Consider the following 13481-nt stretch of genomic DNA (forward strand, 5'->3'; position numbering starts at 1 on the left):
TTAAAACAGCTGAATACTATCAGATTGATAGTGCTTGTTAAAAAAAAGCAATGCTACCTTGGTCATGCCAATGTGACAAATGAGACTTCATCTGAATGTGAGGCTACTCATGTGATTAAACAGGAGTAGATTTCAGATGCAGTGCCTCACAACACAAATAACAGCAGCTTGTGGCACTTCAGCAGCCTTTAAACAAAGCAGCTTAGATGTAATCTGCGCAGACTATTGAGACGAGCAGCTCCAACAGCAGCTAAGCCTATAGCCCCCATATGGCATTTCAACGAGAGATGTCTGTAAACATCTCCGCTTCTATGACAGCACCGGTGATATTCAGCGAACGCTACACTCCTGAGATTGAAGTGGATGGCGTCTCGGACCTGGGCGCAGTTTAATTTGAAGTCGGCTCCGCGGGTTAGCTGAATTAGAGGAGCTGGCGTGAGGCCTGAGCTGCATTCCTGTTACACAGAGTCATTTTTCCTGTGGTTCAGCGTGCAGCACGCAGACCGGATCATGCTGTACATGTGACTCCCAGAGATTGATCGCCAATATTTCAGCCACTTTCTGCCAGCGTGCTCTTTTAGACCAACACCAAAAAAAATACCACATTGAATCTTTGCTAATACCCTCTAATGGTCGGCTAAATGACAACATTGGATTGATTGGGCAATGAGTGCAGCGTAAATTGATCTACCAGGATGTTGATATGAAAAGCTCTTAAGTAGACTCACTGGGATAACAGAGTTGTGCAGTAAACATGAAGAGGGTTGTCCTGTGCAAACCATCTTTTCTTACAGGATGTCACCAAAACTATGGCAACCACAAAAGAGGTGCAGGCTCAACAAAAACGCTTCCAAGAGTTACGGATGAGCCTTTCTACCCAGGATGCAGTGCCAGAGAACAAAAACGACAACCAGTAACATTCATAACAAAACATCCAAAGCAAAGAAAAGCCTTTAACACACAGTTAATTGCTTATTGAAAATTGTTTTTATGTCTGTATGGAAATCTAAACCCCTGTTAGTACTTTAAACAATGAGTGTTTGGGTTTAAACTCAGCCTCACTTCACAGCCAAGGTCACATGTGAATTAGCCACTCTTATCATGGCACAGGCCTTGCATTACAATTAGCCTCCGTCTATTTCCAAGATCAGCCGCTAGCCCCAGGGATTCATGAGACAGAGACTTCACTGGGAGCTTTTTTCTTTTAGTGGAAATTGCCAACTAAGCTGGCAGTAAACACTGATTTAGTTTTCTCCAAAGTGCTACTACAGTCATGCAGAGCCAGATCACTGAATGACAAAACAAGTCAGACCAGCTGAAAACACAGATATGGAAGCTGACAACTTCAGATACGATGCCACACACAAACTTACACAAGCAGTTTGATAACAACGAACTTTCTAACATGTTGAAGGGCTTAAATCCAATTAAAATGATCTTTTGTTCAGTTCACATCGTTTCTAAATGTGTACTACGTGGGATGTTAAGACAAAGTTGTTGAAGTTTGAATTTGAGTATATAAACTCAACTTTAGATCAACTTCGTTCTCTTCAAATTGTTCTTTATATTGTATAAAACAAAAAAAACAGGCAGAGATGACCTCATCAAATATGGCCACAGTAACCAGACATAAACCCTAACCCTAGAATCATGTTGAACCTGATCCAACCCTGCCTGTGCATCGAGGTCGAAATTTTTTTTTTTTTATTTCCTTACTCTAAAAAAATCTTTAACCTGACTCAACGTTCAGGATCAGGCGTTTAATGTCAGTACAACTTGAATATGTGTTCAAACAAGTGAGAAGAAGTTGCATGAAGTTGTAAAAAGTTGGTCATGGTCTTAGCTCTTGTATATTTATTATCAGATCAGACTCTGGCTTTACATTATATTATTTTAGCCATAAAAGCTCTTGTATGGCTGCTGTTGTCACCAACATTAAACAATAAATGTGCAATATTTTGTCCACCAGAAACTCAAGTTTAAAGAAAACCATGCTTCAAATTCTTCACCTTTTGCTACTGAAACTCAGTAATTATGTAAAGAACTATCATCCAAGACGATTGGAGGAAAGCCTGCAAGTATCAAACTAGATCACATTAAAAACACAGCAGCATTATCTTCTAATGGGCACATTAGAGTAATTGTAGTTGTACATGTGGGACTCAAATAACTTACATCTGAGGATCCATGTTCACTGTTGTAATTAGTCATACATTTGGTCTGCTCTGATGATGAAGCTTGTGAGTCAGTGTTTGAAAGGAGTCACTGTGTGCATGTCACAGTGTCCTATAGAGGAAATTCAAGAGTTCTGAGGAGGTGAGCGAGCGTTTCAGTGTGGTCGCACACAGCACAAGCCTTTAATCCAGAATGGTCTCCTGCTGTGATCAAGGGCTTTCCTGTTGATCGGACCTTAATCAAAGCATTGTGGGAGTAAATGTGACGGAGAAAAGCTCTGTCATTAGCAGACAATATCAGTAATGATGAATGAGTCGTTGAGGGGATCACTGACAGGCGGCCAAGTGCAATTAAACCCAGATTCATCAGTCCTGAGATGTTGGGCTATAGAAAGATGAGGGAGAGGTATCATCTTTATCAGCTGCAATTAAAACTGAAGTGAGGTCGTCAGTGTCACTCAGACCGGGACACATTAGGGTTTAAATGGTAGTAAATAACACTTAACGCTGTGATTACTGCACTAAGTTCTTCTAATGCTGGAGGGCTTCCATCCAGCCAGGAGCTGAGGCACCACACTGGCAGCAGGGAGGAGGGAGGGAGGGAGCGGGGGAGATCCTGACATGCTACGAAGATTTTCTGACAGCCAGCCCTCCAGTTAGACAGGTAGATTTTTTTTTAAATATTACTATTCTGAAAAGCACAATGAGGTTTAGTTTTGTAAATCAAACCTACGGATCCTAATCGTTTGCTGATCCGTGACATTCCCTTGACAGAGAGAATCATCTTTGTCGGAAGCAGGTGAACTCTCGAGGCAGACGTGATTAAGGAGCAGGCCCCAAATCCCTCAGCAGCGTGACGTCAAACCTCAGAACAAAGTCTGAGGCCTCCTGCACATGACGAGACTCATCAGCGTGTGACAAGCAACAATCACAAACACCGTGACACACAATGATTCGGCTTCCAACCAAATCTTGATCTTTTTTGTTGTTTTTAAATGGGCTTTTAGGCTAAAGGATCAGATGACACAGAGAAAATGAAACCACGTCCTCGTTGTCAGGACAAGTTTACAATCCCGCGGCTGTAAGTGGCGGCTTGCTCAAGTCGAATTCCTTCTCCTGAGCTGCTAATGTTTATGAGAGCAGTGGGCCGAGCGACAATCACGTTTGACCCACATTTTGTCAGCTCTCAAATTTCCCCCTGACTTCAGCTCTGTCCTGGAAACCCCCCGTGATAGCAAAAGTTATTTATCACTCATTGACCTACAATGGTGATTTAAGGCACAGAAGGAGAGAATGAATAAGTCTTTATGACCCAAATTCAACAAACCTCGTGATTACCCACAACTCCGTCAACAAAGTGTTGAAGTGAAAGAGTCTAAACTGTTATCTCTTCAAAGTCTGGAGGATCTCTCAACCACAGCAGCCATGCTCAGAGTTCCCTCCCACCCAGGTAACACAACATGATCGTTGACAGATGCAGCTGATACTTTATGATGTGACAGATGTTTCAGGGGGCCTGGCATGCTGGGCACTGAGAGGCTCAGTCCTGATCCAGAGCTTGGGCTCATAAAACCTGGAGGGAGGGGGAAAAACACACAGGCTGCCATAAAAGCAAATAATGTGCCAGGTTATGACTGCAGGTGTCTCCAGCGACTGTACTTTAATTTACAGAAGCGTTGAGGCTAAACGAGAAGTACTTTTAGTGAATGAAACTTACCAAGCCCCCAGAATAAACACAGATTTTAAGGAGTAAACACTGAGATGTGGTGGTGGGGGAACGTGCGGATCTCTAACACGATTGATCAACTTTTTCTTTCCCCAGCTTTTTCCCTGGACAACAAAGACAAGGACTGACTGGACGAGCAGGGCTCCGACCTCCTCACACAGCTGTTTCGTCCCAGGACACTGGAGCGTGGAGGGAACAAAGAGGACACGCACACGTCCCAAACATTTCGATTTTCTTACCAGGACGATCGCGAATCTCTCCTCCAGCTCCCCCGGCTCGGGCATGGGCAGCTTCAGAGGCATGTTGTGTCCTCTGAGGTCAGTGTGGTGGTCCATGCTCCCCGCGTTCCCCATGTTGGACCAACAAGTACAACTTCTTTCTCTCTCCACCCCCCAACAGCCACCACGTCCACTCCAGGAACCCCCGACACGGTGAGAGAACCAGGGGTGGGAATATCCACGCGTGTGTGTGTTTTAAAGTAAGAGCTCAGTGTTCCTCGCTGATCCGGTTCCTCGGTCGCTTCTTCAGTATGAAGCACACGTGAGGGAGGCGGCGGAATAACGCGTCGGCTCCGGGCACCAGCGACGGAGGCGGCGGCAGTGGAGGTGGCGCTGCCCCCGGTGAGGCATGATCACGGGCAAAGCTGGAAAACTTCGACTGGATCCACACGGAGCCTTTAACCCCCTCCGTTTTCTTCTTCTTCGCCGTTATCCGTATCTTGCACAATTTCGGCTCCACTCCCAGTCTGTAGTAATGACGGCGATCATGATTCACGCTTGTTGCAGTACACCCCCTCCCTCCGGTCTGCTGGGTAGTGACTCTCCTAATCCCTCCACTGCTGAGCAGCTAGTTAAAGAGGAGGGGGTCCTCACTCACTCACACACACACTCACACACACACACTCATCCCTCCCTCCTACAATGAGCCCTTTCACACACAAGCCTCCCACTTCTTCTTCTTCTCCCTCCTCTTCTTCTTCTTCTTGGGGCGTAGCTCCCAAAACCGTGGCTAAAGGAGACGATATTTTTCTGTGTTGCATTGTGGTACTTTGAGTCCACTCGAGCCCCCCCCCCCCCCCCCCCCCCATTTCCTCAGGGGGCCCTGAGCAGGAGGCCCCTGAGCCTGCAGAGGGGCTGTATGAAGTGAACTCAATGTTTCCTTGTGTGTGATGATCAACATGTCTGATCAACTTGTTGCATGTGATTTCTTGATTATTGGATCAGTGCCAGATGTTAAGCAACACAATACACTGCTCAGAACATTTACCAGAATCATAAACGTTCATATCAAGCTCACACTTTGTTACGAGTGAACATGTCTGATGTGGGAATCACTTTGTAAAACGAGGTTTGGTTCATTTATCACACATTCAAGCACTTAGAAGAAGAGGAGAGATCTTCATTGTCATTGTACGGAGCTACAATGACATTATAAGAGGGTTCCCTGCAGCTTTGAGGGGTCGAGACTAGAAGAGCGCTATATAAATACAGACTATTTAACATTCTCTCTCTCATCAAAGAAAGATATACAGTGTAAAAAATAGATATAATAGATATAAGCATGTAAGTAAAAAAACAAATCTAACAATATAGTCTTATGTCTTTTCTCATGTTTGAGGTGACCTAGACTGATCATCATGTAAAACTGTATTTTCCATAGTAGCCTGTATATGTGCAGACTGTATAAGATGGACAATGTGTGTAATTAAGCTAAAATATCTTGGATACAAATGCTGCCATCTTGCACATTTGGAGCTAGAAACAATCTTTGAGAAAATTGTATTTGACTTTTTAGTTTTGTCCATGTCCCATCTGCTAACATGGAGGAGGCAGGGTTGATGAGCTGTACTGCAGCCAGCCACCAGATCAAGATCAAGATGCTTTGGTTTCACTTTTGGAGAGCTGTCACATCATCCGTCTTTGTACCCACTGACAGGTCATAATGTGAATGGTATAGGTGGTACTGCGAACGCCATCAGTGACAGCATGCAGATCATCAGGACCCTGAAACCTTGAGTGTGAAGCAGCTGAAGCCTCAAACCTGTGATGAACATGTCAGCTGATGCAAGGAAGTTCTCACTAATTCAATCAGCAGGGAAAAAAACACCCAACATGTGAGTTATATCAAACCGACCATCATAAACAGGAGTTTTTAACCAACTCCAGTCATAGACGCCTGGACATAGTCACGATTAACTGAGCTCACAATTTTAATTCTAAGATTACTCCATTCAGCAAGTCCTTCCAGTTCCGCTTTACGTCCCTCATGACAAAATCTGACATGTTACTAAAAATGTTACTTCTGTCTCCTCTCTATGGTAGTGGCCAGTAAACCATGACAGTGAGGGTGCATCCACAAAGCCAGGAACATCGAACAGATGCATCTTGGCAACCTGTGTTTATAAAGTGCATCAACTAACTGCTGATGTAAATAAACTACACGTGGTTTCAAACATTACGATAAAAAGCAGTTGTATCATGAGATAGAGCATGTATGAAACCTTGAACCAAAAACCTTCTGTGGGTCTCCTTTTGGTATTTCTAAGACATGTTATATAACTGTATCACGTCTTAAAGAACACCTAAATGATAAATACAGAATTCCTATATTTCTTAGTTGCTGTTTTTTAACATAAAAAATCAGTGAGAGTCAGACATGTTTATCCGTCCTTGAGATCTTGAACATGCATCAGGATGAAATTTGATCTGCTGACAGGGTGGAGGCCACATTACACACCAGAGGGTGACGTCAGCGTACAGAGCTCTGGAGACGATCCAGAGACTCTCCAGATGCACAGTGGTTTCATTCACCATGCCAGGCTGATTCAGGAAGGGGGGGTGGGGGGGTGCCGTATCTGAGGTTATGGCTGCCTGGACGCACTGAGGATGCGAAACACAGCTGACTGACCTCATACGTGTCCTGAAGTTGATCTGCTCCGTCTGACCGCCCCTCCCCACTGTGTTGTGCACATCACATGTTTAACCACTGCAAATGAAATTTGTCTAAATCTTGTACTGTACAATTACAGTGGCCTACACTTCAATCATTATGAAAGCACGATAAAATGAATTAAAGCACTTTTGCAGAACACTATGATGTCACAGTGAAGTGGACCTGTGACCTCTCAAAATAAGATATAATCACTTCCTCATTTTATCCAATTGGAGATTTTTGTCTCCAAATTGCCCATGCCAGCAGTGTGTGCAGGGGATTTGTGCATACAGAAGTATGAGTAGTGCTGTATGAATATGTGCATGTGAAGGGCCGGACATTCAGGTACAGTATCACAGCCTCAAAACAGATTTTGACACGAGGACCATTCTCAAGATGGGGTTATGAGATCAGGTAATAAACGCAGGATCCCCTGAACATTAGCAACACAGACATTACTAGTGAACTGTCTGTAACAACCAAAGGCCACAAACTGACATTTGGACCAATGGAGTTCAATTACCAAGAAATCTTAAATGATCATGCAACAATGTCTATCATATACTGACAGAGGCCTATTACGTTAAATACATGCATGTGACTGTGATTTGGATTAAATCCATCCATTCTCTTGTCACAATAACAAACACATTGTCCTGACTGTACAGTGAAAGCAGCGCAGCACATGACATATGAATGAGCTTAGAAGCAACAATAACACAAAGTGTCTCTCTATTAAGTGCAGTGGAAAAAAACAACTGGGGGTTAGTGTGCTGCCTCACAGGCATCCCTGACGCAGCTGACGGTGACACAGCAACGGAAGAAACAGGAATGAGCTGATGGGAGCCTTGAATGTTGATGTGTGTCGCCTATATGATGTGTTTATGTTGAGTGGAGTTTCTGTTGTGTTTAGTTCAATCATTGCAATGCAGAAGCTTTGCGATTAACATGGTGCATTTGAGCAAACACATCTTATTCTTCCAAGAGGCCGTGCACTAGAATCCAGAGAGTCTGAGATGTATGGGCGGAGGGGGCATCTTGCAGCTGCATCTCTGAGAGGTCTGGGGGAAACACAAGTGGCTCCATAAGGAAATATAAAATGCAAAGGCGATGCCAAAAATAAAGGCAGCACAAATAGACCACTGTGTGCAGAACGTCACAGAGTTCACTTGGCCGCTCAGTTTAGTAACATCTGTGAAATGAAGTTGGTTTGAATAAGAGGAGGCTCGTGAAGTTATGGCCTTCACAATTCTGGAGTGCAGGAGCAACAACTGTGTCTTTGTGTTGTGAATTGTGGGGTGGGGGAACAGGGGTCATACGTATAGTGCGACAATGCCCTCTAGTGTCTGTAAATGGTGTTGCCCTCTCGGGATTGAGAGCTTCAGTTTTAATTCCAGCACCATTTTTTTAAGAGACACGAGAAATATGTTTGAGCAAATCCCCCCATTTGAGGGTTTCACACAAGAAAACAATGATTTCATTTTCACAATAACATAGCTTGGTTGTCAGATTATTTATTTACACCCCTGGTTGCTTGAGTTAACATGGAATCAAACCACAACTCTGAAAGTAACACTGAGCCAGCATTGCTCCCTCTATCCGAGTCCTTTTAACAGCTGCAGGCTCATTCACACTCAAGATGTGAATATTTCAATTTGCCCTGCATTGTGTAGTGCTGCGTAGCTAAAATATTCATTTGATAGCAGATCCACACAAATGGGAAGCCACTGAAGAAGCTGAGTATCAAACTATATTTATTGTATACAGTATAGGGACAACAAATAATGTACAAATAAAAATTAAAAAAAGGTGAAATATCTGCCGATGTCACCCTGCAAATCTAACAGACTTTTTAAAATGAAGTTGGACGTTCTTACAAAACAGGATTTCTACCGACCCACAAGTCCAACGAACTAATCTGTTGAAAATATAAAGAGATTTGAGACAAATGTAGTCAAATTGGCAACACAGCAATGACTTGATATTATACAGTGAAATATATAAGATTAGATGGACTGCTAAAAGTGACACGATTACATGTTGTATATTTTAAAAAGGTCCTGAAAAGGTGGGATAAGACCACTGTTACAGAGTCACGGAAACCTTTCACATCTACACCTTTTATTCCCCAAAATTCTTTCATTGAACATTTTTGGTCCAGAAACAACCATAATTTAATTACCATTTAGTTAAATCTGTGTCGTGTGACAGTATTGAGGTAAAACGTCCATATGGATCTTTCTCTGCACAAGCATTTTTTCCTGTAGAAAGTAAAATGGGTTTTATTAAATTATTTTAAACGTTTATTTAAAAAAACACTACTGAAAGTTTATTACATTAGAAATATGTCATAAGAACTTTCCACCTGTGGAGACATTAATCATTGCCTCCGATGCAACAGTTTTCATCAGAACATTAACATTAATTAACTAAAATAAGCCCACCCTGAATTTGAATTTGTGCAAGAACAAAAAAGATTTTGGTTGTTGATTCCTGTGACATGCAGGATGTCATGTCAGTTTTTTGTTTGTTTGTTTTTTTTTAAATATGAAAGCCATATCCGATTTAAAATGGACAAATTTGAATCATTAATTTGTGAATAAAACACCTAAAAGTCATGATTTGGCTTCCAAAAAAAAAAACCAACAAAAAAAAAAATAAAAACCTTAGTTTGTGAAAAGCCTGATATTTAGCAAAGCACAGCGGAAAAAAAGAAACAAGTAAAAACAAAAATAAACAAATACAACATGAAAATATGGTGTGGATGTTCTCCCAAGAGCAGAGTCCACATTACACTTAAGAACAGACGCCTCCTGTCTGTTGTTGAAATACATCAATAGTGTCTTCATCCTCCATCTCCAGCTGTGAGGAAAGAACAAGTTACACATTAGTCATTCAGCAACACAGAAGAACACGTATGTTACAAAGATCATAATATTTGCTCTTAGCCAAGAGGGCTTTTTAGAAGTTGGTTGATAACACTAGCAGTGAAAGATGTCAATAATTTATCGTCTTATTTGAACAAATTCACTTAATGTCCCTTACAGTTGGTTGTGTTTTGAAATCATGCAGCATTTGAGTTTTGTGTTAAATGAACAAAATTGTTTCCACTTCAAGAGAAACCTCACCACCCAAAACTTGTTAAACCACCAAAAATACGTTGTTAAAAAGAAAAATCTAGAATTGTTTTTGCAATACACATACTGTTTTAAATTACTAAACCATGTTTTAACTACACACCTACCCCAGAATTCTCGACCCTTCGGTGGTGATTACAGCTCTGAGTTCTCATGGTTAATTCTGCACATTCAGATTCAGGCATTTTATCCCGATTGACCGGACAGATCCTTTCAAGCTCCATCAGACTGAATGTGAAATGTATCAACGGCCATGTTCAGGTCTCCACATAGATTTTGCATGGCAACGGAGTGTCTAGGTTTTGGCTGAGCTGCTCTCATGGACAGTCAGTCTTGTCCAGAAGCCAATCAAGCAAGTTGTCTTGGCTGTATGCTCCTGCCCATTGAGGCTGAAATATGAACCCTGGACTTGTTTTATGCTCAAGTAAGAAGTCTGACAATCCTATCTCACACATTAGAAGAGAGCAAAGTCAAAGCAATAATAAAGTTTTCTATTTCTGATTATTTGGCTGCATTCATCCTTCCTTACGTTCTGACCAATCTCAAGGTTGCTGGCAAGGAGAAGCACGCCATCAGCATGGCGCCACTACCACCATACTTCAACATGGAGATGGTATCGCCAGGCGATGAGAAGTGGCTAGTGTATCTCTGAGTGTGAAACATATTCCTCATGCTCTCAGTCTTTTAAATGCTGTAGAGTAAAAGAGGGTCTCAAGGCAAAGAAAGAATTTCATTGTAAAGGGACTGTACATATGACAACAAACACTTTGAATGTGAACCATTGGGATAATTGTCAGATTCCTGACAAACGCACTTCCCTTCTGGTCACCCACACAACTAACTGTCAAAATTCTTGGTGGTTACAAACTTCTCAATCATCGAGGCCTCTGTGCTCCAAGGAACACTCAATAATTTGGAAATTGTTTAATACTGTTGTCTTGATAAATGCCTTCTACACAGGTTGTTATGATTTTTATATGTGCAATCCCTTCAACGTGCCACAGTTGGGACTCCAGTCAAGGTTTAGTAGATTTGGCTCGAGGGTAATTAAAGCAAAAAGTATGGAACCTGACAACTAATGAGAATATCAAAGCGATCGGGCAAAGGGTCTTTTACAGTTCGGTAAAAAATAAACATGTTTTCATTGTGTCCTTGCAGACTGTGTGAACTGATGCGATAAGGTTTTAACAGTGTCAAACTATTGTCAACTTTCTGTTTCAACCTCTGTTTTTAGGATTAGTCTTATTTAGGTGGAGATGCTATTTTTTTATACTAATCACAGAATAAATAAGTTCCACTAACAACCTGACTATCTGTAAGCAAACAGGTATTGAACCTGTGGCCTTTAAAAAGGTCCAGTGTGTAAGATTTAGGTGAAAGAGAACTATTGGCAGACATTTTATGTAGAATAATCCTCATGATGTTCTCACTTGTTCATTTCATCTGAGTTATATGAATTGTAGTTTTCTTTACCTCAGAAAAGGCCCTTTATATTTAAATACTCAGGTATTTACATCGAGGGGACCCTCTCTACAGAGGCCGCCATCTTTTTTACAGTCGTCCAGACTGGACAAACTAAACACTTTTTGAGTTTTTATGACAACTGAAGCTACCACAGGTTCTTCTTCATGTTTGGAAGGAGAGGGTGAGGTGAGGGGTGTTCAGCTGCAACATGCAATTGAAACACTAGATATCACTAAATTCTACACATTGAACCTATCAGATTTGTTGCACAGTGCACATTAATGTGTGTAAGTACATCATCTATTTTGGTGTAAAATGAAATTAAACAATGATAAATGACAAAGACACCACAAGTATCATAACTCAATACAACACCATGTAAAAGGCTGATAGGTAGAATTGAAGAGTGTGTTTCACCAACCTGTGAAGGTGTGTCTGTTTCATTAATCGGCTGTCCATCAAACCTAAACCGTATCTGACGAATTGACAAACCCTGGAAGAGACACACAGCGTCCATTAGCAGCTGATAGAGCGATCACAGGGAGCTGATGGGGAGTTCACAGCAGATGAAGTTACCTGTCTTTCGCAGTATGCCTTCATTAGTTTGCTGAGCGGAGTGTGCCTCTTGATTTTGAACTGTACGACCGACCCGTCCTGACCTGCTACCTTCAGGTTGATGTGGTCGTTCTCCGTCTTCACTCCTTCCTGCAACAACAAAACCCGCCATCATCATCATCATCATCCGCGACCCACCGCTTATGTGTCTAAACACACCGGCAGCTAACTCAAGTAGCGAGCTAGCTTAAGTCAGCTCCATGTACAGGATGAGCTCGGTCCTGGCGGAGGGTTTCACCGTCCGCACACTTAGTGCTACACACTCCCTCCGGTGGTTAGCATAGCAAGCTAGCCGTCGCTCAAACTGGCGCAGAGAGCCACAATGGCGCAAATGAAAAGAAAACGCGCATATCATTCATTTGACTGGAAATCCCTCATTAGCCACGGCTGCTCGACTCAAAGCTGAAACTAGCATGTAGCAGCAGCCGCAGCGGGTGGAGGGATCGGAGGGACGCGACCGAGTGTGCGCCTAAATCCAAAATATCCGCAATTTGCTGAACCTTTGTTTTCTGCGTCTACCCGCTCAAATGCGGCATCTGTAGCCCGGGGCACACTTAGCTTAGCTGTGCTAACGTTAACCTGCTGCTGGCACCATTAGCGCTGAAAGACAGACGGGAGACGCCGCGCAGCTCCGGAGGAACACCGCACTGACCTTTGGCTTTTCTTCGGACATCCTGCTGTGTGTTCCCGGGGAGGATCCTGAGGTTTAGCGGGAGACGGTTCACGGTGAAGCGGCTCGTCAGCTCCTCCGGCTCTTTCGTTTTGGACCAGGGGCGCGCGCCGAAATTTAAAGTGTGATTCGACCAAAAGGGTCACGTGCTCCTCGGTGCATCGGGGCCGCGTATACGTGAGCGCGCAAGGTCGTTTTGCGCACTCCCGCGAGTTAGATGGAGGAAGCCCATGGGTGAAAGTAAAAGATCCTGCTGCAAAATACACATGAATCCTGTCACATTGAATGTAATATTCAGGTGTGGATGAGAAACTGTATTTAATAATATTAGTTATAGTTTGAAAGGAAACTTTAGTCCCATTAAAAGACTTGAGTCACAGTCACAGCCCTTTTATATGCATTTGATATTGCTGTAATGGCCCTGAACCACTTTACTGACATTGTAAATCATTTCTTTCAATGTTTATATATAAATGTTCTGTTTCCTTATTGTATCCCTGAAGTTTCACTCTGCGTTTCTACATTGGCCCACTGTAGCTGCTATTGGTTAAAAATCAAGAAGGGTGTTATTGGTAAAAAGAAATAAGTTAAGGATCCAAATAGTTCAAATAAGGCTCCAATGTATCCTGCAGTTTAACAAATGCAGACACTGTCTAACAGAGGGTCAATATTCCACTTATAAACATGCATCTATGGTGAAATCATTTTTCTGGTCATGGACCACAGCCAGCAGCACGCAGACTGTTGTGTTACCATTTACAAGT

At 42.5% G+C, this 13481-nt stretch overlaps 2 protein-coding genes across 15 annotated transcripts in view; both read right to left on the minus strand.

Annotated features, from left to right (window-relative positions):
* fmnl2a (formin-like 2a) overlaps nucleotides 1–4734 on the minus strand; it is a 50635-nt gene extending 45901 nt beyond the window's left edge. For all 14 annotated transcript variants that reach the window (XM_069532275.1, XM_069532277.1, XM_069532278.1 and 11 more), the window contains exon 1: nucleotides 4140–4734. In XM_069532275.1, coding sequence (XP_069388376.1) covers nucleotides 4140–4253 — 114 coding nt within the window. In that variant the 5' untranslated portion in view covers nucleotides 4254–4734. The remainder of the gene's footprint in view (nucleotides 1–4139) is intronic.
* A 3834-nt stretch (nucleotides 4735–8568) lies between these two features.
* On the minus strand, nucleotides 8569–12888 carry sumo3b (small ubiquitin like modifier 3b). The gene is made up of 4 exons (XM_020108089.2): nucleotides 12700–12888; nucleotides 12009–12137; nucleotides 11854–11925; nucleotides 8569–9693 (listed from the first exon to the last, which is right to left on the minus strand). Exons 1-4 carry the CDS (start codon nucleotides 12718–12720, stop codon nucleotides 9628–9630), a joined length of 288 nt encoding a protein of 95 aa, XP_019963648.1. The 5' UTR covers nucleotides 12721–12888; the 3' UTR covers nucleotides 8569–9627.
* Between the last annotated feature and the right edge of the window lie 593 nt (nucleotides 12889–13481).

This window comes from Paralichthys olivaceus, chromosome 10, assembly GCF_024713975.1.
Source record: "Paralichthys olivaceus isolate ysfri-2021 chromosome 10, ASM2471397v2, whole genome shotgun sequence".
Taxonomy (NCBI): domain Eukaryota; kingdom Metazoa; phylum Chordata; class Actinopteri; order Pleuronectiformes; family Paralichthyidae; genus Paralichthys; species Paralichthys olivaceus.

What these genes read in the sequence shown, in the direction of transcription:
- sumo3b (XM_020108089.2), bottom strand. Translation starts at nt 12,720, where the DNA reads ATGTCCGAAGAAAAGCCAAAG. An exon ending in AGGCATACTGCGAAAGACAG is followed by an intron (nt 11,926 to 12,008) that starts GTAACTTCATCT and finishes TGTCTCTTCCAG; the next exon opens with GGTTTGTCAATTCGTCAGAT. An exon ending in AAACAGACACACCTTCACAG is followed by an intron (nt 9,694 to 11,853) that starts GTTGGTGAAACA and finishes CTTTCCTCACAG; the next exon opens with CTGGAGATGGAGGATGAAGA.